Raw genomic sequence first — 26,362 nt, forward strand, 5'->3', positions numbered from 1 at the left:
CTCCCGGGAAGGGAGGGAGGCTCGGAGTCGACCCAACAGGCTCCGCGGGCATAGCCAGGTGACTACCTTCCACAACCCATGTCACGCTGGCAAGAGGACAGGGAGAAGGCAAAGAGCGACGGTGCTTCTTCAACTTCTTCTTGTGCTATGACTTACCCGAAGACTTCGAAGTGGTGTGATGGTGGTGACCTTCCTCTCGACCGGGACCTCGAGTGGCACGGAGGTGACTGCCTGGCCTCGAGAAACTTTCGGGACCACTCCCGCAAAGACTTTGGGTTCATGGCCCTGCAGTCGGAGCACGACTTCGGGTCGTGTTCGCACTCCAAAAACCAGAGGCATACGAGATGTGGGTTTGTGACCAACATCAACTTGTGACAGGAGTCACAAGGTTTGAAGTCGGTCCATCGATTTGACATCCCTTGCAGCAGGAGTCGAACGACTCGAAAAAAGAAGTAAACAAAAGTCGAAAAAATCTCTAGTAAAAAAAAGACTAAGGTTACCTCTCTCTCCGGGTCTGCGCTGGATGACGTGGAAAAAGAAAGAACTGACATCAGCATGCAGGGGCAGCGTCTAAGTAGATACCGCAATGTCATTCCGACGATCCTGATGCCAATGACGAACACAGAGTCGACTGACGCCACCTAACGACGCACAGGGGTACTGCTGAAGAAAAATTCTCCAGATCCAGTCTGACGCCTGAGGGTAATTCTCAGGGAAGGAATCCATAACTAATAGTCTCTTTCAGATTATACCAAATAACAAGTTTCAAAATAGTACTTGCAAGCACAGTTTTTGTTTGCAGCTCAATATATAAATTGTCCTGTAACGCAACTCACTGGTACTCATCATCTCAATGTTGGGAAGATGGAGGCCTAAGTGGCTGGAATGGGTCTCAGATATGTGATTTGCAAATTATGGAAGGATCTCAGCAGTGAATATTTAATCCACTGAGTTATTTAATCAGTGCATATCTGTTATTGTAAGCTACTATTACATTGACCAATACAGGACCAATTAAACTGCTGCACCTATCAAGGCAATTGTAAAAAGAAATGGATGGTGTAATAAATGTGAACTATGTGCAGTTTCCGGTTTAGCCACCCTGGCAAAATGGATATTTGCTGAAAAAATCACATGCCTTGATTTGAGTCCTTTGTTTAAACATTAAGGCACATATGATTTCATTTAAGCATATGAGCAGAAATAAAAGGATGTACAATTTATCTAGGAACAGAACAGTGGCAAAATATCATATCTTTAGCAAGGAAAAGCCATGTCACACATATGTTTTCCCCCGCCCCCAATAAGAAAGGTTGCTTGCATAGTTTATAGACTGTTTTTTTGTTTTTGTCTTTTTTCATTAGCCAACATATTAGAAATGCCTTGCACACGTACTTGGGTAACTTGACTGACAATATACACCTGAAGATGAAATATTTACAGTTCAAAAAGTGAGGGAAGGTCAGGTTGGTAATTGCAAGTTAAATTGAAGAAGGAAGAAGCTAAAGTTAGTGGGGAAAACTGCATGTTCTGACCATCTCAATAGTTTAAAGACAGAAGCTTGTTCCATTACGGTCATTTTACCTTCTCTTGCACCAAGGACAAGAACCTCAATACCCTGAACAAGGGAGTTATTTAATCTTCATCATTCACAATAAATCACACCCCCATCCACCCACTCCAGTGTAACAAAATAAATGCAAGCAGAGATGTGTTAGTACTGGATCCTATGGCTTTTAAAAGGCCATCAGAATTATATCTGGGATGGTCACAGTGATGCATGTTGGATTGTAGAGGTCCAAAGGGAGCCTTTACTGTGACAGGGTAGTTTTCCATCTATGTAAAACCGCATCCCTATGAGTTTATTTGCCCTCATTTTTCTCCTTTTAACAAGGCGAAGTAGAAGAAGGTTTTTGGCAGTAGTAATGCGATTATTTTAAAATATTTCGGGCAAATGTTGCCTTTACAAAAGACATTTTTATTGGTTCATCTGGAGATTGCTTTCTACCTTTAAAATGTGCTCAGAAATTGTTTAAGTAGAGGGCGATATTCGGGGGTTATGAACATTAATGAAGATCCATGAAACAGACGTATCATGTTTGGTTTGCTTATTATGTAGGTGACTAATGTATTCAATTCTGAGACCTAATTAGTATAGTATGCATTAACACTATACGGACCACAGCTACTTCTATGTTTAACAATTGTCTTTGGCTTTGCATTTATATTTCACTTGCTGCTTCTTCTGAAGATTTTGTGTTCTTAAGTCATTGATACATATCTTTTTAATACTTTTGTTAAAACATGTACAGTGCTCTGAATCTAGACTTGACGTGATTCGTGTGTAATAAAATCTTGAAATAAATAATGTAAATAGCATTAAAAGATTTGGAAGCCTTAGATATTTCATATATCACTTGTATCTAGTGGCAAGAAAAACTTTAAAATCCTCTTCTGATAACACCATCGGGTTAAGTTGAATTCAGTGTCAGAACACGTCTCATATACAATGTCTTATGGATAAGGGGATTTGTGGCAGGGTTAGTATCATCACACACAACCTACTAGACAATGCCTCATCATATTCTTCTAGACAATTTCTCTAAATCTTGATACGCAATAGGTAATGGTCATCAATTCAGAAAAGATATTAAAAACCCCAAATTACTTTATGAGAGAATAAACCTTTACCTGATTGGAATATCTCATGCTAACGTTTCGCTGATCTTGTGGATGCACATACCGATGTACTGGATCAATATCCTTGGGGCTAACTAATTCGTCAACTGGAAATAAATAGAGAAAAAGCATATTACACAGGAAACAATTGTCCATAGTATCATGGTTCTATAGATTTTGTTCATAACAATCATGCTCTTCCACCAATGAATGTAACATAATTTTGGAATGTTTAACTTCTTTGTTCCTGCTCACTATTTACATTTACCAGACGTGCCTATTTCGGGATTTAAATATTTCTGAACACACATCATGCCTAATGCTCTGGCCTATATGAGTCAAAATCCTTTATAGCTTAATTAATTCAAATAATTTGCAATTAACGTACAGAATCGTAAAAGGAGATCAAATAAATTATATGCAAGAGCTTAAACATTCTGATCAATTTCATTGTAGGCTACATAAAATTGCCAATTCATAGGCAGGATCAAAACTAAGTCCATATCATGGATGTCCAGAAAGTGGGCGGACTATAAAGGTACGCAAGATCTTCAAAGCAGAATAAATAGGATTTGCCTCCCAGGGGACTAAAAATGGCAGATGATATCTGGGAGTGCGTATTTACTCAGAGCCATACAGACTGAATGTACATAGCTGTGCTTACAGGCATGCAAATCTGACGTGTTGTATCTCGTATTTACAGGACTCCGTTAAAGTCTGTGGTGCTTCACAGTAATGGTTATGGTATTAGACAAATTTATCGGCGTCTTTAAGAGCAGCTTGCAACAGAAAAAGGTACTTGCCACATTTTGCAAGGTCACATGGCTCCACTATATTAACAAGCATTGGAAATGCAATAGGTCTCGGATTTATTTGAGTTAGAGGTAATGGCATTGTAAATGGCAATGTGTTTTATCCATGTGTTCACCCTGCACACTCATACACTGCAGTCACTGTCACTCCGCAATCACTATCACTCTGCAGTCACTATCACTCTGCAGTCACTATCACTCTGCAGTCACTATCACTCTGCAGTCACTATCACTCTGCAGTCACTATCACTCTGCAGTCACTATCACTCTGCAGTCACTATCACTCTGCAGTCACTATCACTCTGCAGTCACTATCACTCTGCAGTCACTATCACTCTGCAGTCACTATCACTCTGCAGTCACTATCACTCTGCAGTCACTATCACTCTGCAGTCACTATCACTCTGCAGTCACTATCACTCTGCAGTCACTATCACTCTGCAGTCACTATCACTCTGCAGTCACTATCACTCTGCAGTCACTATCACTCTGCAGTCACTATCACTCTGCAGTCACTATCACTCTGCAGTCACTATCACTCTGCAGTCACTATCACTCTGCACTCTGCACTCACATTCTCCGGATGATGCCATCATTGATATCATCAAGGATGTCACTTGAGATGTCATTAGTGATGTCATTAGGAGGTCATTGATTGATTGGCTTTATTTCGATATAAAAATATCATAAAAGCATGTACAATAAATATAAGACACAGTATTTAAAACAGTCAATTTCCAGATATACAAAGGGAAAAAACAGTAGGAAAAAGTGTTAAAAACAGTTAAAACAAGATTAAATTGATAATGAAAGCCTTCTTGCACGAAACAACCAACACCACTTTAACATTTTTGACACAGTACAGACAATCAGGGTTGATGTGTCAGACATTAAAATACCTAGCGCCACTTTATGTTGACAGGTGCCTAAAAGTCTGCATAAGGGTTTGAGCCATCGCCTCCTAGGCGCACAATAATCTGGACATTCGAAAAGAATGTGGGCTTCCGACTCCACACGAGTGGGAAAGCGCGCACAAAAGGGAGATATCTGGTTAGGGGATTTCCAACGGGCAACTAATTCACCTACTGGTAAAGTTCCCACTCTGAACTTAAAGTACAGGGTACGATCAAAAGGGATGGAAATCATGTCTAGGTAGGGTTCATAGGCCACCACGTCTTTAATCCCCAAGAAGGCTACAGTGGAATTGCAATGACTTGGATCTGAGAGTAGTTTGGAAGAGACCCAATTTCAATACAATTTCTTGATCACAGCTTTAGGAGGGGCAGATCTCGATCCCCAAGCCTCGCCTAGCCCTATCTCCACTAGCAGCCATTTTACGTCCCTCAACCATTTAATCCTAGACCAGCTTACCATTGCCATTATCTCTGATAGCGCTTCTGCATAGGAGGCTAATTCCGGCACCCGCCACAACCGAGCCCAGAGAAGCAAGGGGCGAAGTTGCGCATGATCCTTGATCAATTTACAGCCTAAGTGAAGAGACACTGGGACGGTTGGAGTACTCGACGGGAGAGCCATCAGATCTTTCCAAAATTTGCTCTCCGATTTTACTAGTACATCCAAATTACAAGTACCCCACAACTCGGCCCCATAAAGGGCAGCGCTAACCCCTCTAGCTTTGTAAATCTCCATCACTGGGGCTATAGGTTTACTTGTAGAGGAGCGTTGTTCCTTGAGTAATGTTCCGCCCACTCTTTTGTGACCAAGGAGCATTTTGGTAATATGTGGAATCCAACTTAGAGAATCATTAAGGCGGATACCCAGGTAATCAAACTCGGGTACCCTCTCCAATGGAGCAGAATTTAAAGTTGATGGGCGCCCCGGGTTTTTGGGGGGGATTCATAATCAAATACTTGGTTTTGTCAGTGTTGATTACCAACCCCCTCAGTGAACAAAACTCCTGGAAGTTATTCAGGAGGCTCTGAAGACCCATTGGGGACTTTGAAATAAGAAGAGTGTCATCTGCAAAAAGCAGAGTAGGAATTCTTTTACCCGCCAGGGAAGGAGCATCAGAGGGATGTCTTAACAAATGCTCAACCACTCCGTTCACATAGAGAGAGAACAGAGTGGGAGCTAACACACATCCCTGACGGACACCCCTTCCTATAGGAACCCTGTTATTTTTTCACCGTTCTTGCCCCATCGCACCTCTGAAAAATTACCATTGTGTAGTCTCACAAGGAGGGATAGAATATACGAAGGGAGCCCCAGTTCTGATAAGACCTTCCACAACTTCTTTCTAGGTACCAGGTCAAAGGCAGTCTTAAGGTCTATAAAGGCCAAATATAGACTGCCTTTGCCCAGCACCACCACCTTTCAATACAAGAGAGCCAGTCTAAAGGCCTGTTCAATAGTCCCGGTTCCAGAACGAAAACTGGCTTGGAGGTCCGACAGAATATTGTTGTCGTCCACCCACTGGAGCACCCTTCTCAAAATCACCTTCCCTGCCACTTTTTGGGAGGAATCAATGAGACTTATTGGCCTATAATTAGCAGGGTTGTCCCGACTCCCCTTTTTGAATATCATGACAACCTCTGCCCCCTTCCAGGAATCTGGTACAGGCGCACCTCTGTTAATAAAGAACAAAACGATCAAGGGGGGGCCCTAGGGGAAAATATATTTTAAGACCTGCTTGTATCTTGTCCCCCAACTGAAATATAAACCACAGGAAAGATACCAAGGGTCTGAATTAGTTATATTCAAGTATGGGACCTATATAGTGTCTCACAACATAAATACCAAGAGGTTATTGAGGAGATTACCACAGGAGAACAGAAAGTAAAGTAGAAGTGTAAGTGGAGATGGAGAAGAAAAGTGTACCCATCAGCCCACTCAATAGTGGAACTTCGTCATCTGGGTCAGGATGTTAACAGCTGGTGCCCAGTATGCTTTGCAACAGGAAAATCCTGAAGTTAGCACCCATAGGGCCCACCGGTTGAACCCTCAACCGAGGAAAGATGAGAGTGTGAAGCCTGAAGGGGCATGTTGCAGTGCTCAAAATAGTGAAGAAAGGAAAAGAAAATAAAATAAATCCAAGTGATTCAAAATACCTGTGTTGATGTCTTAGAAAACTTTATTGGGTGCGACCATCAAGACGGTATCGTTAAAAGCAGAGTGACAATAGTATGTAAAAATTACTATTCACCATGAATTGTATTTGGTCAACATGTTTCAGCCCTTAGGGGCTTTCGTCAGGACCTGTGATGCACTACTGCAACTTACCACGTGCTGTGATTTGTGATTTGGATGGTGCAGACATATACAGTTATATGTCTGTATTTGTGTATCGTCTCCTGTGGATAAAGGTGAAACACACACATAGACAGAGACAAGATATAGTCAAGAATATATGTCTATTATACTTATGTGTGGTATAACCATAGTTTTTCACTAATGACTCATCCAATTTTTAGGGAGGAACAACCTCGCCTCACCTGGCACTCGCTAAGGGGAATGGAGGCCACGCGCTGAAAATTAAAATGTTATCATGTTTATATAATGTAAACTGAAAGCCAGATCTTACTTGTGTGACAGAACCAGGCAGAACGGAAAGCCTATGATCAGACTTAGATAACACCTCTCCATTGGTGGCAAAAGAGCTATGTTATAGTAACAATCCTATGCAATTTCTAACTGAAGAGTAAGAGTAGTCTTGACTTAATGAATAAAACTTTTCTAAAAATGTTGTATTAACCTCTATCCTTGTTAAAGAATTTTTTAAGCACAAGTATTTGTCTGGCCAAGAAGTCAAAGGGACAATTATCCCTGTTCTTATTAAAGGTCTGGAGGCAAAAAACTACAAATTAAACTGAAGACAAAAGACAAAAATGAAAGTATTATGCATCAACCTCAATAAGTGGGGCTGAGACTACCATACTCTCCTGCCTGGCAGGACTGTCCCTTAGATCTACAACCCTTGTGTGGTCTAGGGAAGGCGAAGCAATCTCCGCAGGGTCAGTTACGCCTGCTGGAGTGAGGGTTTGCGCCAAAGAGCCCAATGACAGAAGCTTCTCGGGGAGATTTTTAAGAAGTTCGATGGATAAGTGACGCTTGGCACGTCTCTCAGCCAGGGCAATTTCTCTGTCAATCTCACGAGTAGCCCTGGTGAAATATTTATCTAGAGGACCTAATACCATCTCCCGGGACGCTCCCGCACAGAGGAAGGTTATGACTACTATAAGTATGCAGAAATGGACGGAAGGGTGGGGCAAGCAGGGAGAGCAGGTACAGTAGATTAGATCGTGCAGGTACTCCTGGGAGATGGAGTCCCTGCGGCACTGCTCGCAGCCCTGCAACAAGTCCTGCCCTCGCCTCTAGTGCCCTCAGAGCTCACCCCAATTGAAATGCAGACTCCTTTAATCCGCGAAGTGGGACCCGCTCAGCGGGTCCGGCGAGCAGCAGACAGGTCCCGGAAAAAGAAAGACAACGGCTCCTCCTGGTAAAGGTCAGTTCACAACAGTGTCCCACGATGGTAGCAGGGACTGGGCTTTTCACTCCGTGGTGGACGGGGGGCAGAGAAAGCAGGGAAAGCAGGTGCAGTAGATTAGATCGTGCAGGGACTCCTGGGAGATGGAGTCCCTGCGGCACAGCTCGCAGCCCTGCAAAAAAATCCTGCCCTCGCCTCTAGAGCCCTCAGAGCTCACCCCCAATTGAAATGCAGACTCCTTCAATCCGCGGTCCGGCGAGCAGCAGATAGGTCCCGGAAAAAGAAAGACAACGGCTCCTCCTGGTAAAGGTCAGTTCACAACAGTGTCATTGACCGGGGGGGGGGGGGGGGGGGGGGGCATCTTGTCACTAGGTGCAAGATGGCCACCACCTAGTGAGGCTCTGCTGGCTGGACGGATCATCCACCATTTATCCTGCAGATCGGGCCACTGAAAGCACCTGAAAAAGAAATTTACCTGTCAGTGAAGCGGCTGATAGCAGTTTTGTCGATGGTGGCGGACTGAGGAGGGCGAAATTCACAGGAGAGCTGAACAGCGAGTGTGGCCTCTAGCACCAAGATGGTGGACTGGAGTGCCTAAGCTGAATGGGGGATACTGCACTGTCTGCGGATCGGTGAAGTGTGCAGTGAGCCTGCTGGATGGCGGTTCAGAGAGGAGCAGAAAGGACATGTATGGTGGCCAGGGATCCGACCCAACTGGCCCGTGGGGAGCAGCCGTGGCCATGCTCTGCGCTGGGCCCCCGGTGCCACGGAGGAACTGTGAGCCGCAGTGAGCCCTGAGAAGTGGGAGGACTGTGGCCGAGAGTCACGCCAGATGATGTGGTGTGGTGTGCCTCCCTGCGAGACAGGGGCGAAGGTGAGTGAGTGTCTGCCTGGCTGAGGGAATTTCGTCCGGGAGGCCGTCCAGCAGGGAGGAGTCGTGGTCCGGCTTCGAATTCCAGCGGTGGGGGCTGAAAGGACGAGCAGGCGGGGAGAGGCGATGTCAGAGGCTTCTGTGAGCTTCCAGCCTGTCGGTTCCAGGGGTGGGGGCTGCAGTGAGGAGCAGGCTGGGAGAGGCGATGTCAGAGGCCTCTGTGCGCCCGGCATCTGGCTTCTATTACCACGGGCCCACAAGCTTTGGCAGGGAGCCAGCATGCGCGCACACACACAGCTGAAAAAAAAATGAACTGGAAAGAGGTGAATGCGCGGCAGCCGCGGACAGCTGGTAATTGATGAATTATAGCCTTCTGCTGCGCGTGTCCGCACGGAATATGCAGGAAGTGGAGCAACTCTACAGACTATGGCCTACTGCATGCTGCCTTGTAAAAACACAGCCATGCGAGGGCCAATTGCCATGCAGCTGCCATATATAACTAACACAATTCCCGCGCTTGTCTGGAATTTGTAGGTTAGATTTTCGAAGTCCTCTCAAAAGGACCCTGAAGCCACACCCACTTCGTGGGATGTAGGCCGAGCCCTAAAAACCAAGTTTGTGGCCTCATTGCAAGTTTGTATCCCGTTTTAAGGAACAAAGGTTTTAGCAAGGCACGGCGAGCATTCAAAAGGGCAGGACAACAGAACAGCAAGTGGTAAAAGTTGCCATTTGATATCCACATAGTCTACACTTCGTGATCAAAGAAAGGGAGTGCCATTTAGGGCTCAGCTCGTTTGTTTGTAGGCGTATTAACCATGGAGCAATGATTTGTTGTAGACATGTCCTTCTGATTGCCTGGCAGAGATATGGCTGTGGTCTAAGTTGTAATGGGTGGACAGTATCCTAATTTCAGGCGACCGCTGCAGCAAATGCCAGGGAGCTCATAGAATTTATTTTTGCCCAATCTGCAACTATTGTCTGTACTTTTGTTTGTCGCTTGAGATTTTTTTTAAAGCCAAGTGTGACAAAAGTTTGTTGTTTAGCACAGACAAGTCTATTTGAAGTGCATCCACTGCTTTGGTTATATAGTTCGACCCGAGATTTGGCTTTATGGTAAAAATCTGTTGAAGAATGTATTTCAGGGTGTTCGGCAGGATCCTGCATAGTATTTTAAAAATGCTCCCTTGTTGAACCACAGATGTGCCTCGAGGCAAAATTCTAATCTTATCAAGTAGCCTCTTGTATAAGCTGGGAGTCCAAAAATTCTCTTGCATGCTTGGAGTTGAGGTTTGTCAAGTATTTTCGTGAAGGTTTCCGGGAAGGCCCCCTGGCCATAGGTGAGTGCTGGCATGAGAGAGGCCTGGAGGACCCGTTGAATGGGTATGGTAAAAGGGCTCTCTAAGATTGTGTTAAGCTGGCTTAATCTAGGAATGATCAGTGCTGACTTCGTTTTCAGGTGTCCCAGATGGATTTTAGGTACACCCTTTGCTGACAGCCACACACCCAGTTAATTATAGACATTTGACCTTTGAACGTTAAGGTGAATCAGGCTCCAGGAGGCACTTCCTTTCTTAATGCTTCATCCAAATACAACCCCTTTTATCTTTGACTCATTAACTGTCAGTTTATTTACCTCGTTATATTTGTGGAGAGCATGCAGGGATTTTTGAAGCTCAGTTTGCAAGTGGTCCATTAGCACAATATCATCTGCATATTGTAAGAAGGTTTTGTTTGAAGACTCAATTTTGGGAGGAATCAGGTTTGCGTATTTTAGGGCTAAAAACAAGTTGAATAAAAGGGGGGACAGGTCACACCCCTGCTTTAATCCGCTTTTTGTCATTATTTTCTTTGTTGTCTGTGTGACAGACAACTTAATCTTGACCCAAATAGGCATATATAAAGACGTTATTGCCTGTAGCAGATGATTTGCAATGCCCCAGTCCTGTAATATCTGCCACAGAATGTTCCGGTCCACTGAATCAAAGGCGGAAGAATAATTGATAAAACATGCATATAAAGACTGAGATCTACGAATAGGTGTTTGTTGGATTAAAAACGATACGGCTACAATATTGTCTGTCATTGAAGCATTAGCCCTGACGCCAGTTTGACAGAACAGGGTCAGCTCATTTTCGTCTGCCGACGCCTCTAGGTCTTTCAGCAAAAGTGAAGCGTAGCCCTTGCACTGGCCTAAATTTACCCAAATCTATACCTAATTATGAATGAAAATGTGTGGACACATCAACTAACGAATACTGAACTAAGTCCACAATACTACAACAAATGTTAAGCAAATTAATTGTGAATTAAAAACAATATTATTATAATGTTATCTGTCAATTTCAATGCCTACATAGTTTGTTTGAAATACTACAAATTAACTAATTATGGATATTAGTAGGTAGATGGCTTTGCACTAGAGGCTCTGAGAATGTGCACATTACCCACACTCTTGAAACCCCACCAAAACCTTATGCTATTAAGACAGTAAAGTTTGAATGACTTTTTGGATATAGATTTATGGATTGTGCTGGAAAAGTCATCATTTAATTTTCCCTCTGTCACCACCCTTCCAGCAAACATATTATTTACCCCTTTAGATGGGTGTATTTTTTAGGATTGATCCTTGGACTGAAAAATGTCTACATATTTTCAATCGATTTAAAGGAAATACCCCTAATAACAACCATGGAATTGAATGTTTAATTTAACTGGGAATGGCTATAGCTAACTCTACTCAGTGTAACATAAAAATTAAGTTACCTTTGGTAATGTTCTTCTGGAGTATGGGTGTAATACTCCTGTATACTACTCATATGAACCTTATCCCTAAGCTTCAGACTGGATCCAGAAACATTTGCAGCAATTCTGTGAGACACTGTGCAGCTCTAGCACAGGATCCAAAAGATATTCATTGAAAGTTACAAAGCAAGTATATAAAGATCCCTTTGACACTGGCTCTGTCAATTGTTTTGCACTTAATAAAGGTTAGGGTTGAAAGATAGATGGAACTAAAGGAAAAATAACAGAAAGCATGCTACTAAATAATGCCCTCAGCAGAAGGGATTTTAGGGTAAGGAGGCGAGTGTGTGGAAAATATATATCTGTCAGAAATAATATTATCAAAAGAAAGTAAACTTTTCTATAGATAAATCTTTCCCGAATAAGCATCACAAAAGAGCTGATGGGTGAGAACTGAAGTGTTACCACTTCAGTTCATTAATACACTGTGAATCTCTGTCAATTTGAGATTCTGATGAAATATCAATATGGTGATACTTTTTGACAGAAAAAAGACAGCAACCAACATCAGGTTACAAGCCTGTAAGGAGAGGCCAAATCACTTATTTTCCCTTCTGGAATCAACTAAAATGTTTAGAGAAATCCAATAAATCTCTTTCATACTAGGGTGTTCATAAGAAAATGTTTTGCTTTCTTACTACTTTACCTGCATGTCATTTTTTGTTGTTGATAACAAATACTTTAATTAAGCCATAAATCTGGTGGAAAGTTATTGTTTCATTGCGGAATGAGTGTTTTTATGAATTTGTCCCTACGGTATTCCAAAAAGTTTATTTTTGTTGTTTTTTTTAAACTTTATTTTTCATTTTATAATAAAAAAAATGGCATCAACGATACAGCATATAACATCATAACTTCCTTTTTTACCTGCATGTCTTTAAATCGCTTTATGTACAAGCTGTAACCACCACACACAGGAATGTAACTTTAACCTCGTAGGTAAACCATCCATGTTAAATAGTAAGGTAAAGGGTGGGATAGAGAGTTTGCTATTCTCCCACTCTTCTTGCTAATGCAATTTAAGTTGAAAGGCTCTTTAAGCATATAGATATTAAATGCATAGGTCATAAGGCCCTACAACAAAAAGGTTAGGAATAAGTAAAACCCATTCAGGTACACCTCATCATTTTTTGGTAGTCTAAATAAAGACTTTTACTTAGTGGAGCATAAGAATACGTACGCATAGAGGGTAGCCCTTCACAATACCAATGCAAAAACCATTGCAAGCTGGCAAGATTGAAAAATGATTAATAGTATAAATATGGCTGTCACAGCATCTACTGAGCTACCTGAACGAAATTGTCATTTTCACACATTTCTAAAATGAAGAAAGTCTTCTTGATGAAACCTCGTTTTGTAGAAATATCAAAATGACAAAATACCTGTTCCACAAAAAAAGTATACTTTTGTGGAGAAGGTAAATGTCTATTTGTTGATAAAGGTTTGTGGTAGACCGTTTTTGTCTACCATAAGTCAGTATTAAAAAAAAAACAGAAGAGGACAGCGGGGTCAGCAAGACTAAGGGAAGAGGCGAAAAGGGGGAGGGTATATAGCAGATGTGGTTAGGGCAGTGAAGATGGGTGGAAGAACTAGTTAGGAGAAATAGGAAACCAAAAAACGGGGGATAAAGCAAGAGCTGCAGCAACATGAGTTAAAAAGAAAAAGTGGGGGTAAAAGAATCAGAGTGCCGATAAGGGAAGAAATATAGATTATGTCACACAGATGTTCAATAAAGTTGCATTTAGTGAGAGCCCAACAGCACCCTGCAAGTCAAGGGTTTACTTCCTAATCTAAAAGAACCAGATGGTGGTGTAGGAGACCATGGTAAAGACAGCCAAATGGTATAATAGGACAATGCCTTCAGGGGCGTAACAAACACCCCCGCAGCCCCCGCGGTGCGGTGGGTGGGGGGTAGTCTTCAGTAGGGGAACGGGGCCCCCTCAGCTCATCGGTCGAGATCTGAGAGAGGCTCTAAAGCAGCTGCAGTCTGCTCGGAGCCCCTCGCTCTGACCCAGGACTGAAGAGAAACAATGTAACAAGTTACATTGTTGCTCTTCAGTCAGAGCCACAAGCCCGGAAAGAGGATGGGGGTGGGGGCCCCAGAGGAGAAGGCAGCACAGAACACTGCTCAGGACCCTGACAAGGGTGGGAGTGGGGGCCCTCAGAGACTGCATTTCCCACAGGGCACAGCATCTGAGAAGGTAGAGGACAAGTGTGGGGGTGGGGCCCCAGAGACAGCAGGAGGCAGCACAGAGGAGAGCTGAATGGGGAAAGGATGGGGGTGGGAGCCCCAGAGAGAGCAGGAGGCAGCACAGGGGAAGGATAGGGCCCCAGAGAAAGCATTCTCCACAGGGCTCTGCTCCTCTGAGGCAGCACAGAGCTGACTTCTGTCAGAAAGATTGCAGCTCCAGAAACAGGATCTGCTGGGATGCATTGGAAGGTGAGAGTTAGGCTATTGATGTTGTAATGGACAATGTAATTTATCTATGCGTTTTCTGTTAGGCTATTGATGTTGTAATGGACAATGTAATTTACCTATGCGTTTTCTGTTTGGAGTGGAGTGAATGTGTGTGGTGTCAAGTGGACATATATGGTTTGGATTGGAATTGTTAGTTGTGGAACTGTGTTGCGTGGATTGGATCTGTTTAGTTAAATAATGTGGCATGGTGTGCAGTGTAATAATGTGTTATTGAGTGGAGTGGGATTGTGTGTCTTGGAGTGGTATTATCTGGAATGGAATTTTGTGTTGTGGAGTTGTATATAGTGGAGTTTACTTATGTGGTGTGCTGTTAAATATTGTAGCATGGTGTGGAATTTTGTGGTGTAGATTGGATGTATGTGGTGTGCATTTGTGGTGTTAGTCTGAATTATGTTGTTTGTTGTGAATTATGTGGTGTGGAATGGAAATGTGTAGAGTTGAATTGTGTGACATGCAAGTTGTGGTGTTGAGTGAAATTATGTTGAGTGGTATTATGAGGCATGGTGGGAAGTGTAGCTATGTGGAGTGTTGCTACGTGGCATAGACTGGATTTATGTGGAGTGTATATATGCAGTATGGAGTAGAGCATAATTATGTGGAAGTTAATTATGTGGAGCTAAGTGGTATTATGTGGAGTGTTATCATGCTATATGATTAATTGTGTGGGGATGAATTGTGGAATTGTGCGACTTGTGGAATTATGTGGCAAGGTGTGGTGTATAATTATGCGGAGTGGAATTATGCAACATGTTGCAGAGTTGTATTTTGTGGAGGGTAATTATGTGTTTTAGAGTTGAGTGTAAATATGTTGTGTGAAGTGTAATTATATAGGTTGAAGTTGAATTATGTGTAGTTGAGATGTGTGGAGTGTAATTATGTGGTTGGGAGTGGTATTAAGTTGTGTGGAATGTTATTCTGTGATGTGGAATTATGTGGTATGGAGTGAAGTGGAAATATGTGTATTTTTAGGACTGTAATTATGTGGTATGGAATGTTGTAGGGTTAAATTATTCATAGTTGAATTGGGTGGTGTGGAATTATAAGCAGGGGCGTAACACAGGCCCCAGGGGCGTAGCACAGGCCCTCACAGCCCCCGCGTTGCGGTGTGGGGCCTGCACTCCAGGGACCCCGTCAGCAGTGCCAGCCAGCACTACACATCTGTGACGTCTGAGATAGGTAATTAATTAATATAGGTAGGTTATGTAACTTACGCTCGCTCAAGACTTTTCTTCATAAATTAAATGGTAACATTTCAAAAAATGGTAATGGTGCACACTGCGCAGCGTGCAGATGTCTCGCCCGCCGCGTCTGTGCGGTCTTACTTTTCACCCTTAGGGTGGGGCTGGTGACCAATTATCATGTGCATTGCTGACTGGTGAAGCGAGGAGGCATCCCAGAGGCCAGAGTGGAGACAATTGAGAGGTAACGTGCGACGGCGACCGCCAGCCATAATTTAATTATTTCTATGGCTAGCCTTGTTTGCCCTGTCTACCTCTGCCCGCGCAGGTGAGTCTGTCTGTTCCTCCAGTCAATGCCACCCCCCCCCCGCAGACAAGAGCACCCTACCCAAAATTAATTGCGATGACCACTTGTGTGCGTAAGGTTTCCAGTTTAGAGGGAAGTCATTTAGTAAAAGAAAAGTGTCTTTGGTACATGAAGGATGTTTGGAAAAGAGGGGGGGGTTATGTTACACATTAAAGATTAAAAAGTGTGTGTCATCAGTGTCACCTGCGATTTATGTTGATTTGCGGATTTTACAGAAAACACAAAAGTTGTCATTGAAGTTTGTGGGCGCAAGAAAAAGTACCCTTCACCTATGACTTTACACACTTTACACCTTTGTCTGTGACTTTGGGAGAAGTTTCCCGGTTTCTCCAGACTTTGTCAAGTCAAAGTGGTACTCTCTTCCCACCAAAACTGACCCAATTTCTTGTCGCTGATTTCTGTTTGCCGAGTGATGTCCGTTCTGAAGGGGCGGGTCCAGCTGAACTGGACATCAGGGTGTGAGTGGGTGGAGGGTTGGGGCAGAGAGGGTGAGGATTGGGGCTGTGGTGGCAGTGGTGCTAAATAAATTGCAGCTTGCAGAAAAATGGTTTCTAGCTGAAACAGATAAAAGTTACTAAAATACAGCAACATCCATTGCTGCACAGTCGAATGCCCTTTGCTAGAAGTGACAGGCCACCTTTCAGTTACTTTTTGCTGTTTGGTTGTTAAACTGAGACTGAGGTGACATGTTTGCCAGAACAGTCTTAAAAGGTGCAAACATTACAAAAAATTAAAGTATAAGTATCACAAAATGTGCAGCATTGGACCTGCTGCATAATTGAGTACCTGCCACATAATTCTCATGGCACTGGATACCATGAACTTTCCCTCTGTTTACTGCTGTCGCAAAGAGCCTCCAATCCTACCCATTGATATGAAAGGAAAAAAATAATTTACAGGCTTTCTAAGTTATGAAGCATGTTCTACAAAAGGTTGCATGTGACTTCCGTGGATACAGGCACCAGCGCGTGCAACTCTCTTCTCTTTCTGGACTTTTTTTTTTTTTTTAACACAAGCACAACCTACCTCACTTGCGACCTTTGAACTGTGAGGCGCTCTGTGCACTTTTCCGCCCAGAAGCAGGCATACTCCGCTCAGTAGCAGTAAAAGGATCAAAGTTTCTGGTCCATAAATGGCTCCAAATCTTTGACTCTGACTCTATGGGTGTGACAAGATCACCCAGCATCCTGCCCCAGAAACCTGCCAGCCCCACAGACCTCTCCAGGCACAGAAACCTGCCAGCCCCACAGACCTCCCTGGGCACAGAAACCAGCCAGCCCCACAGACCTCCCGGGCACAGAAACCAGCCAGCCCCACAGACATCTCCAGGCAGAGAAACCTGCCAGCCCCACAGACCTCTCCAGGCACAGAAACCTGCCAGCCCCACAGACCTCTCCAGGCACAGAAACCTGCCAGCCCCACAGACCTCCCCGGGCACAGAAACAAGCCAGCCCCACAGACCTCTCCAGGCAGAGAAACCTGCCAGTCCCACAGACCTCTCTGGGCATAGAAACCAGCCAGCCCCACAGACCTCCCTGGGCACAGAAACCTGCCAGCCCCACAGACCTCCCCGGGCACAGAAATCTGCCAGCGCCACAGGCCTCTCCAAGCAAAGAATCCTGCCAGTCCCACAGACCTCTCAAGGCAGAGAAATCAGCCAGTCCCACTGACCTCCCCAAGCACAGACACCTGCAAGCCCCACAGACCTCCCCAAGCACAGACTCCGGCCAGCCCCACAGACCTCCTGAGGCAGAGAAACCTGCCAGTCCCACAGACCTCCACAGGCACAGAATCTGCCATCCCCACAGACCTCTCCAGGCAGAGAAATCGGCCAGCCCCACAGACCTCCCCAAGCACAGAAACCTGCCAGCCCCACAGACCTCCCAGGATACAGAAACCTGCCAGCCCCACAGACCTCCAAGGCAGAGAAACCTGCCAGTCCCACATACCTTCCCAGGCACACAATCCTGCCAGTCCCACAGACCTCCCCCAGGCAGAGAAACCTGCCAGCCACACAGACCTCCCCGGGCACAGAAGTCTGCTAGCCCTACAGTCCTCCCTAAGCGCAGAAACCTCCCAGTTCCATTGACCTCCCCGCGCACAGAAACCTGCCGGCCCCACAGACCTCCCCAGGCACAGAAACCTGGCCAGCCCCACAGACCTCCCCAAACACAGAAACCTGCCTGCCCCACAGACCTACACAGGCACAGAATCTGCCATCCCCACAGACCTCTCCAAGAAGAGAAACCTGCCAACGCCACAGACCTCCCCAAGCGCAGAATCCTGCCAGCCCCACAGACTTCTTCAGGCAGAGAAACCTGCCAGTCCCACAGACCTCCCCGGGCACAGAAACCTTCCAGTCCCACAGACCTCACCATCGGGACGCAAGAGAACGTTTTTCTATTTTTGTGCTGTGGCCAAAATAGAATAAGCTTACTATGGGCTAATTATTGTTGCTATGTCAGTGCAAAATGGATTTGTTCTGTTTTTTACCTGGTGTCAAAGTGGATGTCTTATGGCCCGAAGTTGTAGGTCTGTTGTTTTTCTAATGAGATAACTCCATAACTGAAATAAGAGGCATTTCTGGCATCTTCACAGTGGCGTAAAATAAGCCCCTGCAGCCCCTCGGTGCAGGGTGGGCCATAAAGAACCAGGGCACCTGTTCTGCAAAAGAGGTAGGTGGTGGCCCGGGGAGAGGGCCCCCTCCATGTACTTTGCAGGGGGGCCCTCAACTTTTGTTACACCACTGATTTCTGGCATCTTCACAGTGGCGTAAGATAAGCCCCCGCAGTGCAGGTTGGGTCCTCAAGCTCCAGGGCGCCTCCTCTGGAAAATGGTAGGTGGTGGCCCGGGAAGGGGGCCCCTCCATGTACTTTGCATAGGGGCCCCCCTCAACTTTCGTTACGCCACTGACCCCAGGAGCTATCTCTTGTAGCAGCCTCTCAGCGTGCCTGTGTGTTTCCTTCTGGGGCTCTGCTGTTAGGCTACGATCGCATCTCCAGCCTCCACCGCCATTTATTCAGCCAGGAACTCCCACTGTTCTCCCCGCACTCTATCTTCCGAGGGCTCCATGTCGCTTTGTGCCCTTCACCTGTAGGTCTCACTTTGGTGTCCGCCCAGCCTCTGCGCTTCAGGGACTCTGTGTCTGAGTCACCGTGCTGCTGAGGGCGCCATCTTGTCTTCTCTGGCGGTTCCACTCTGTGGAGTCTTATCACCCCTTGCTGCTCTTTGTTGACCCCCGATGTCCGACTATGTGTGACCACTGCTCCGTGGGAGTTAGGACTATTATTTTGGCCTTTTCACGATCCCTTGATTGTGTCAGGATTGCACTGGATGGGGTATCGCTGGCAGGAGTGCGGACCAAAGCTCCCTACTCCATCAGCGCCAGGCCACGCCCCCACGTGTGAGTTCTTTCATAGCCACAAATAACACTTTTGCATGTTAGGTTCTTGACAGTATAAAACTGAATGAAAGGACACTCAATAATGATCAGTGGCACCAGTCTGATATGCTTTATATAATGGTAAAACAATAACTTTGTCCATCATGCTATAAATCACATTATACCTTTTCTAACCAGTGATATCATCATTGCTATGTGTGATGTTATTGCAAAAGTGTTTATGGATGTGCTTATATTCTGTGCCCGATCTACATGCCCCCATAGTCTTTAGATGTGCTTAGCTGACTCTGTAAGAAGGACTTGTTCACTGGTCATGCCCTCTCCCACTCTGTACACCTTCAATCAAGCCTTTCTGTTAAGTCTTTAGCCATGATCTCCAGGCTCTAGACAGGACACTTGGCCATTCCCTGCACCAATGCCCCAAGAGCTCCCTTCCATCCTGTTCAGCAGGCTCTGGGAAGCAAGAGTAAATTTTGCAAACCCATAGGAAACGGTCCTTAAGTCATTCCACCAGGTCTCATGGGATTTGGCCATGCTACGTATATACCTTCAGTAGACAGTGACTGGGAGACAAGCACTAGTCTTGCAGTAAAGAACCATGATGGTCAGAGGGAAGAGACTACCATACAAAATGTCTCTGAGTTTCCTCACCCCTCAGCACAGAACTTCTAGTCTGGTTGTGATGAGGAACACTGACCAAGGTTGGCAGTCCACCTATGTACCCACGCGCCGATCAGCCCCCTCCCACCTTCACCCACCCCTGACATTTGATTATCTGCATCCCGATAAGCTAGTCTCAACTGCCCATCTGAGCCATCAGCAGATGTTATTCAATGTCAGTACGTGCTTTTATGTTCCTGGATCCCTAAGTCAGGTAACCAAACAGGTGAGCTCTTGCACCCTTATTAGAGGATCAAAAGGGCATGTCCAGTCAGCATGTCCTAGTGGCAGACGGCCTCCTCCATGGTTTCCCAGCCAATCATATCACTACATGCCCCCTCATCACAGCGCATTTGAAAGTACTATTAAATGTTCCCCTAGCATCCCTGTGAGACACAAGCATCAATATGCCGCCAGCAGTCCCCAGGGTGGAAAGGGATGGTTTGCTCAGTCATAATTAGTGATGGAAACCGCACCTCATTTCAATAATCAAGCCCGAGCCTCCTAACATGGATCAGCACTAAACAGTTTGGTGGCCAACCAAGTTTCCTTGGGGTGTGATGGTGAGTCAAGAACCTCTTCTAACCCTTTCCACAGAAGTGAGGATGCTAACTACCTGATTTGTGGCCCTAGGAGTGATCTTGGACACAGCCTGCCAAACACTTCCGCAGTCTCAAGCCCCCTCATCGTGAAAGACTCACCCTGTAGATCTTGCCTCTGTTCCCCTCAGTCACAATTTCCTCAGCTGGGGTAAATTCATAAGGTGTTTATTGATGCCAGAACAAAGCCACAATGAAATTTCTGGTGATGTCCCCCGGGGCCAGGGAGCTTCAACCAGGAGAAGGCGGATCTCTCCCTATGCCACGATGTAAGATCACTGTGTTGTATACAACTGTCCATCAGTAAACCGCGAGGTGCAAGGGGGTATGTCAAGGAACAGGCACAGCAACTCCAGCTAACACTAGCTGGTCAAGGTCCTACATCTAAAGTGGGTTGGGACTCTAGCACAGCGAGCCCTGGCCAGGATTGCCTCATGGTACCCGCAGAGGTCAACGAGCCAACTTTATCAACGGGGGAGGCTCACCTTCAGTTGTGACAGACAGTACAAAATCAGTACCAGTACCAGCTTTTACGATACTACTGTGGAAGGGAATGCTTTCTGATCAGTTTGATCTTGGCATTTGACAGGATTTCTTTACCATGTCCGGGAGAGGGAGAGTGGAAGCTTGCTAGGGGACATCTTGTGCCGCTGTTGTCTCTGCCGTGCCCTAGAGCTCGCCATACAAGATGCTGGCAACAAAAAGCAAACTAACCTTGCGTCCTCTGTGGATATGAATCTCTTCTTTCGATGTCACAATGCCAGTGCAGTGTGCAAAGTCAAGATGATCAATGAGGGCATCTGAACATGTTTCACTATTTTCAAGTTGACAAAGCGAGAGGATACCGCGGGCAATCTAAGAATTATTTTCAGTGATTAAAATTTGAGATGCAACAATGGAGCCATCACTGAATTCAACAGAAACGCAAATTTGCAGAAATGCTACCTCAAATGATCAAGTGAGGCACACGTGAGGAAATTGCTCGCTAATTAAAACTTTATACCTACACTCAGAGCAATTGCATCAGGCACAATTGAAGGACCTCTTCCCACAGAAATGCCGCAAACTGTAACCTGAACGAAAAAATATATAAGGAACGAGTATTTCAGTCAATTAAAATGCTGCCTCGGGGCTTCGCGACATCCAATAGTTATTTTTTCTCCTACGCGCGCTTTTCCAGCAAACAGCAACTGCTACATCAGACACAGTGGCCCAACAATGACTTGCTGAGAGCTCAGCTGTGCTGCTTTCTTAGAAAGCCCCATTGTGCAGCCCGTTTGAATGGTAATCTGACTCAGGTTTCACAGAAAATTGTCCTGATATGAAAGAGTCACGAGGTGAAGGCGCAGAACAGGTAAAACAAACGAAAGCTTTAGGCCAGTCTCATTAAAACAAGAGCATCAGCAGCACGAAAGAGAGCACAGCTAACAGATCAAACCAGCAAAGAACAGATCTAGAAATGTATGCTGGCTGTTTCACTACGTCAACCGAGACTGCATGGGATCCATACAGGGAAGTCACAGATCCCTGAAATCCAATATAGAAGAAAACAGTATAGCCTGAAAGAGACCAAAATCATATTTATTGGCCGTAAAAAAGAACAATAATGGATCGAACTAAGCTCACAATACACATAAAACAGCCAAATTCGCCTTGTTCGATTTCGCGGGCTTAGTTCAACTGACACTGTCCTTAATTTGGTCCCGCTAGATACAGCTTCATTCCAGGGGCGGCTCCTCCGCCGTTGCCCCACTGCTTTGATCAGCGTGAGGAAAGGACCACTAACTTTTCGTTATTACCATTTTATGTTTCGTCCGTTTCCATCCTTTGCCGGCGGGTGGGCGGGGCTACTCTGCTCACGCGGAGCAGGGTAGGTGAGGAGTAGTTCGCCCATTCCTAAAAGTGAGCAGTGACTGGACTGTTTGGCTGGCCCCCTCGGGCCACCCATACCAGTCATGCGCACTTTAACCCTTCTCCATGCAGGCTGCATTACAAAATCAACCTCTTTGGGAGATGAAAACAAACATTTGCAATGCAATAGAGCTCGTATTTACGAGAGTTTGAGCTGTTGGCATTGTAAATGCCAATAGCTTAAATTCTTGCAAATGCGAGACCTATTGCATTGCAAATATTTGTTGTTGTTTTCAAACGACCCATGCCACGCTTTCACATTAATAGAGGCTGCGCCCTTTTCTTTGGAAAAGCGGCTTCTAAATGAAGGGGCGCGGCCGCCATTGAAGTGAAACCGCGGTACGGGGCTCTTTTACAAAAAAAAAAAGCATTTGCTTGTCAAGTTGACAAATAGATGCTTTTTTTTGTAAATGGTTGCGAATAAGGTTCTTGTACAATATTGTACTGCAAAACGAATAGGAGTTCTCCTTGGGGGCTCTCACATAAAAATGCACGAGGAAACCCCCTACTGATCAAACGGGTATTAAACGTCATTCCAAAATGGGAACTTGAATCAATACAGTAGCTGGAGTTGTCCCAAAAGCATGCAGCCATTTCTTCTACATTTATAGAGAGGGTTCCTGTAGGCCACTCTGTTCAGTCCATGGCAATGCTTCGGGTAAAAATGGCCCAGGAAGATCAGGAACACAGTTTCTAAGAGATGACAGATTCTTGAAAAGAGTTACCATTTTCTTTCAAAAATCATTTGTTCAGAGCTGGAAGGTCTAGATCATGGGTACTCACAAACTTTCTGCCGGGGGCCAAAATTACAGTGTGGTTTGTGGCTGAGGGCCGCACCGGTAGGTGTGGGGTCAGTGAAGGGGGTGGGGCTAGATTTTAAAAAATTAAACCTGTTTCAAAACATTAGACAATGCGACAATGCTGTATTTCAAAAGCAGATGTAACTACAAAGAGCACATTTTGATAATACATTTTTATTAGCAGACAATAGCAATCGTAAGAGGCATTGCATAGCTTCATACATACTCTGACCCCAATTCCATCACAGTCTCTCTCTCTCTCTTTCTGTCAGTTAGTCTCTCTGTCAGTCAGTCACTCTAGCTCAGTCAGTCAGCCAGTCTCTCTCTCAGGCAGTCTTTATCAGTCAGTCTCTCTCGCTGTCAGTCAGACTCTCTCTCTGTCAGTCACTCTCTCTGTCAGTCCATCAGTCAGTCAGTCTCTCTCTCTCAGTCTGTCACAAAGTCTCTCTCTCTCTCTCTCTCTCTCTCTCTCTCCCTCTCTCCCTCTCTCTCAGCCAGTCTCTCTTAGTCAGTCTATCTCAGTTAGTCAGTCTCTCTCAGTTAGTCAGTCTCTCTCAGTTAGTCAGTCTCTCTCAGTTAGTCAGTCTCTCTCAGCCAGTCAGTCTCTTTCTCAGTCAGTCTTTATCAGTCGTTCTCTCTCTACGTCAGCCAGTCTCTCTCTCTCAGTCAGTCAGTCTCTCTCTGCCAGTCAGTCAGTCTCTCTCTGCCAGTCAGTCTCTCTCTCTGTCAGTCCATCTGTATGTCAGTCAGTCTCTCTGTCAGTCAGTCTCTCTGTCAGTCAGTCAGTCTCTCTGTCAGTCAGTCAGTCTCTCTGTCAGTCAGTCTCTCTGTCAGTCAGTCTCTCTGTCAGTCAGTCTCTCCCAGTCACTTAGTCTCTCTCAGTCAGTCTCTCTCAGTCAGTCTCTCTCAGTCAGTCTCTCTCAGTCAGTCAGTCTCTCTCAGTCAGTCTCTCTCTCAGTCAGTCTCTCTCTCAGTCAGTCTTTATCAGTCAGTCTTTATCAGTCAGTCTTTATCAGTCAGTCTTTATCAGTCAGTCTCTCTCTCTCTGCCAGTCTCTCTCTCTCTCTCTCTCTGCCAGTCTCTCTCTCTCTCTCACTCTGCCAGTCTCTCTCTCTGTCAGCCAGTCTCTCTCTCTCTCTGTCAGCCAGTCTCTCTCTCTCTGTCAGTCAGTCAGTCTGTCTCAGTCAGTCAGTCAGTCTGTCTCAGTCAGTCAGCCAGCCAGTCTCTCTCTCAGTCAGTCTCTCTCTCAGTCAGTCAGTCAGTCAGTCAGTCAGTCTGTCAGTCAGTCTGTCAGTCAGTCTCTCAGTCAGTCTCTCAGTCAGTCTCTCAGTCAGTCTCTCTCAGTCAGTCAGTCTCTCTCAGTCAGTCAGTCTCTCTCAGTCAGTCAGTCTCTCTCAGTCAGTCAGTCTCTGTCAGTCAGTCAGTCTCTCTGTCAGTCAGTCAGTCTCTCTGTCAGTCAGTCAGTCTCTCTGTCAGTCAGTCAGTCAGTCTCTCTGTCAGTCAGTCAGTCTCTCTGTCAGTCAGTCTCTCCTAGTCACTCAGTCTCTCTATCAGTCAGTCTTTATCAGTCTCTCTCTCGCTCTCTCTCTGCCAGTCTCTCTCTCTCTCTGCCAGTCTCTCTCTCAGTCAGCCAGCCTCTCTCTCCCTGTCAGTCTCTCTCTCTCTCTTTCAGTCAGTCAGTCAGTCAGTCAGTCAGTCAGTCAGTCAGTCAGTCAGTCAGTCAGTCAGTCTCTCAGTCAGTCTCTCAGTCAGTCTCTCAGTCAGTCTCTCAGTCAGTCTCTCAGTCAGTCTCTCAGTCAGTCTCTCAGTCAGTCTCTCAGTCACTGTCTCAGTCAGTCTCTCAGTCACTGTCTCAGTCAGTCTCTCAGTCAGTCTCTCTCAGTCAGTCAGTCTCTCTCAGTCAGTCAGTCTCTCTGTCAGTCAGTCAGTCTCTCTGTCAGTCAGTCAGTCTCTCTGTCAGTCAGTCAGTCTCTCTGTCAGTCAGTCAGTCTCTCTGTCAGTCAGTCTCTCCTAGTCACTCAGTCTCTCTATCAGTCAGTCTTTATCAGTCTCTCTCTCGCTCTCTCTCTGCCAGTCTCTCTCTCTCTCTGCCAGTCTCTTTCTCAGTCAGCCAGCCTCTCTCTCCCTGTCAGTCTCTCTCTCTCTTTCAGTCAGTCTGTCAGTCAGTCTGTCAGTCAGTCTGTCAGTCAGTCTCTCAGTCAGTCTCTCAGTCAGTCTCTCAGTCAGTCTCTCAGTCAGTCTCTCAGTCAGTCTCTCGTCAGTCTCTCGTCAGTCTCTCTCGGTCAGTCAGTCTCTCTCAGTCAGTCAGTCTCTCTCAGTCAGTCAGTCAGTCTCTCTTAGCCAGTCAGTCTCTCTCAGTCAGTCAGCCAGTCTCTCTCTCTCAGTCAGTCTTTATCAGTTAGTCTCTCTCTGTCAGCCAGTCTCTCTCTCTCAATCAGTCAGAGTCAGTCAGTCTCTCTGTGTCAGTCAGTCGCTCTCTAAGTCAGTCTCTCTCTGTCAGTCTTTATCAGTCTCTCGCTCTCTCTCTCTCTGCCAGTCTCTCTCTCTCTGCCAGTCTCTCTCTGTCAGCCAGCCTGTCTCTCCCTGTCAGTCAGTCTCTCGCTCTCTCTTTCAGTCAGTCTCTCTCTATCAGTCAGACTCAGTCTCTCTCTCTGTCAGTCGTTCTCTCTGTCAGTCTATCTCTGTCAGTCCGTTTCTCTGTCAGTCCGTCTCTCTGTCAGTCCGTCTCTCTGTCAGTCCGTCTCTCTGTCAGTCCGTCTCTCTGTCAGTCCGTCTCTCTGTCAGTCAGTCTCTCTATCAGTCAGTCAGTCTCTCTGTCAGTCAGTCAGTCTCTCTGTCAGTCAGTCAGTCTCTCTGTCAGTCAGTCAGTCTCTCTGTCAGTCAGTCAGTCTCTCTGTCAGTCAGTCAGTCTCTCTGTCAGTCAGTCAGTCTCTCTGTCAGTCAGTCTCTCCTAGTCAGTCAGTCTCTCCTAGTCACTCAGTCTCTCTATCAGTCAGTCTTTATCAGTCTCTCTCTCTCGCTCTCTCTCTGCCAGTCTCTCTCTCTGCCAGTCTCTCTCTCTGTCAGCCAGCCTCTCTCTACCTGTCAGTCTCTCTCTCTCAGTCAGTCTCTCTCTCTCTCTGTCAGTCTCTCTCTCTCTCAGTCAGTCTCTCTCTCTCTGTCAGTCTCTCTCTCTCTGTCAGTCTCTCTCTCTCTCAGTCAGTCTCTCTCTCTCTCAGTCAGTTTCTCTCTCTCTCTGTCAGTCCGTCTCTCTGTCAGTCAGTCTCTCTGTCAGTCAGTCTCTCCCAGTCACTTAGTCTCTCTCAGTCAGTCTCAGTCAGTCTCTCTCAGTCAGTCCGTCTCTCTCTGTCAGTCTCT

General features: G+C 45.6%; 1 protein-coding gene across 7 annotated transcripts in view; it reads right to left on the bottom strand.

Annotated features, from left to right (window-relative positions):
* PHKB (phosphorylase kinase regulatory subunit beta) overlaps window positions 1-26,362 on the bottom strand; it is a 1,358,073-nt gene that overhangs the window by 441,890 nt on the left and 889,821 nt on the right. For all 7 annotated transcript variants that reach the window (XM_086945119.1, XM_086945122.1, XM_086945118.1 and 4 more), the window contains one exon: window positions 2,692-2,786. In XM_086945119.1, coding sequence (XP_086801245.1) covers window positions 2,692-2,786 — 95 coding nt within the window. The remainder of the gene's footprint in view (window positions 1-2,691; window positions 2,787-26,362) is intronic.

Source organism: Lissotriton vulgaris, chromosome 12 (genome assembly GCF_964263255.1).
Source record: "Lissotriton vulgaris chromosome 12, aLisVul1.2, whole genome shotgun sequence".
Taxonomy (NCBI): Eukaryota; Metazoa; Chordata; class Amphibia; order Caudata; family Salamandridae; genus Lissotriton; species Lissotriton vulgaris.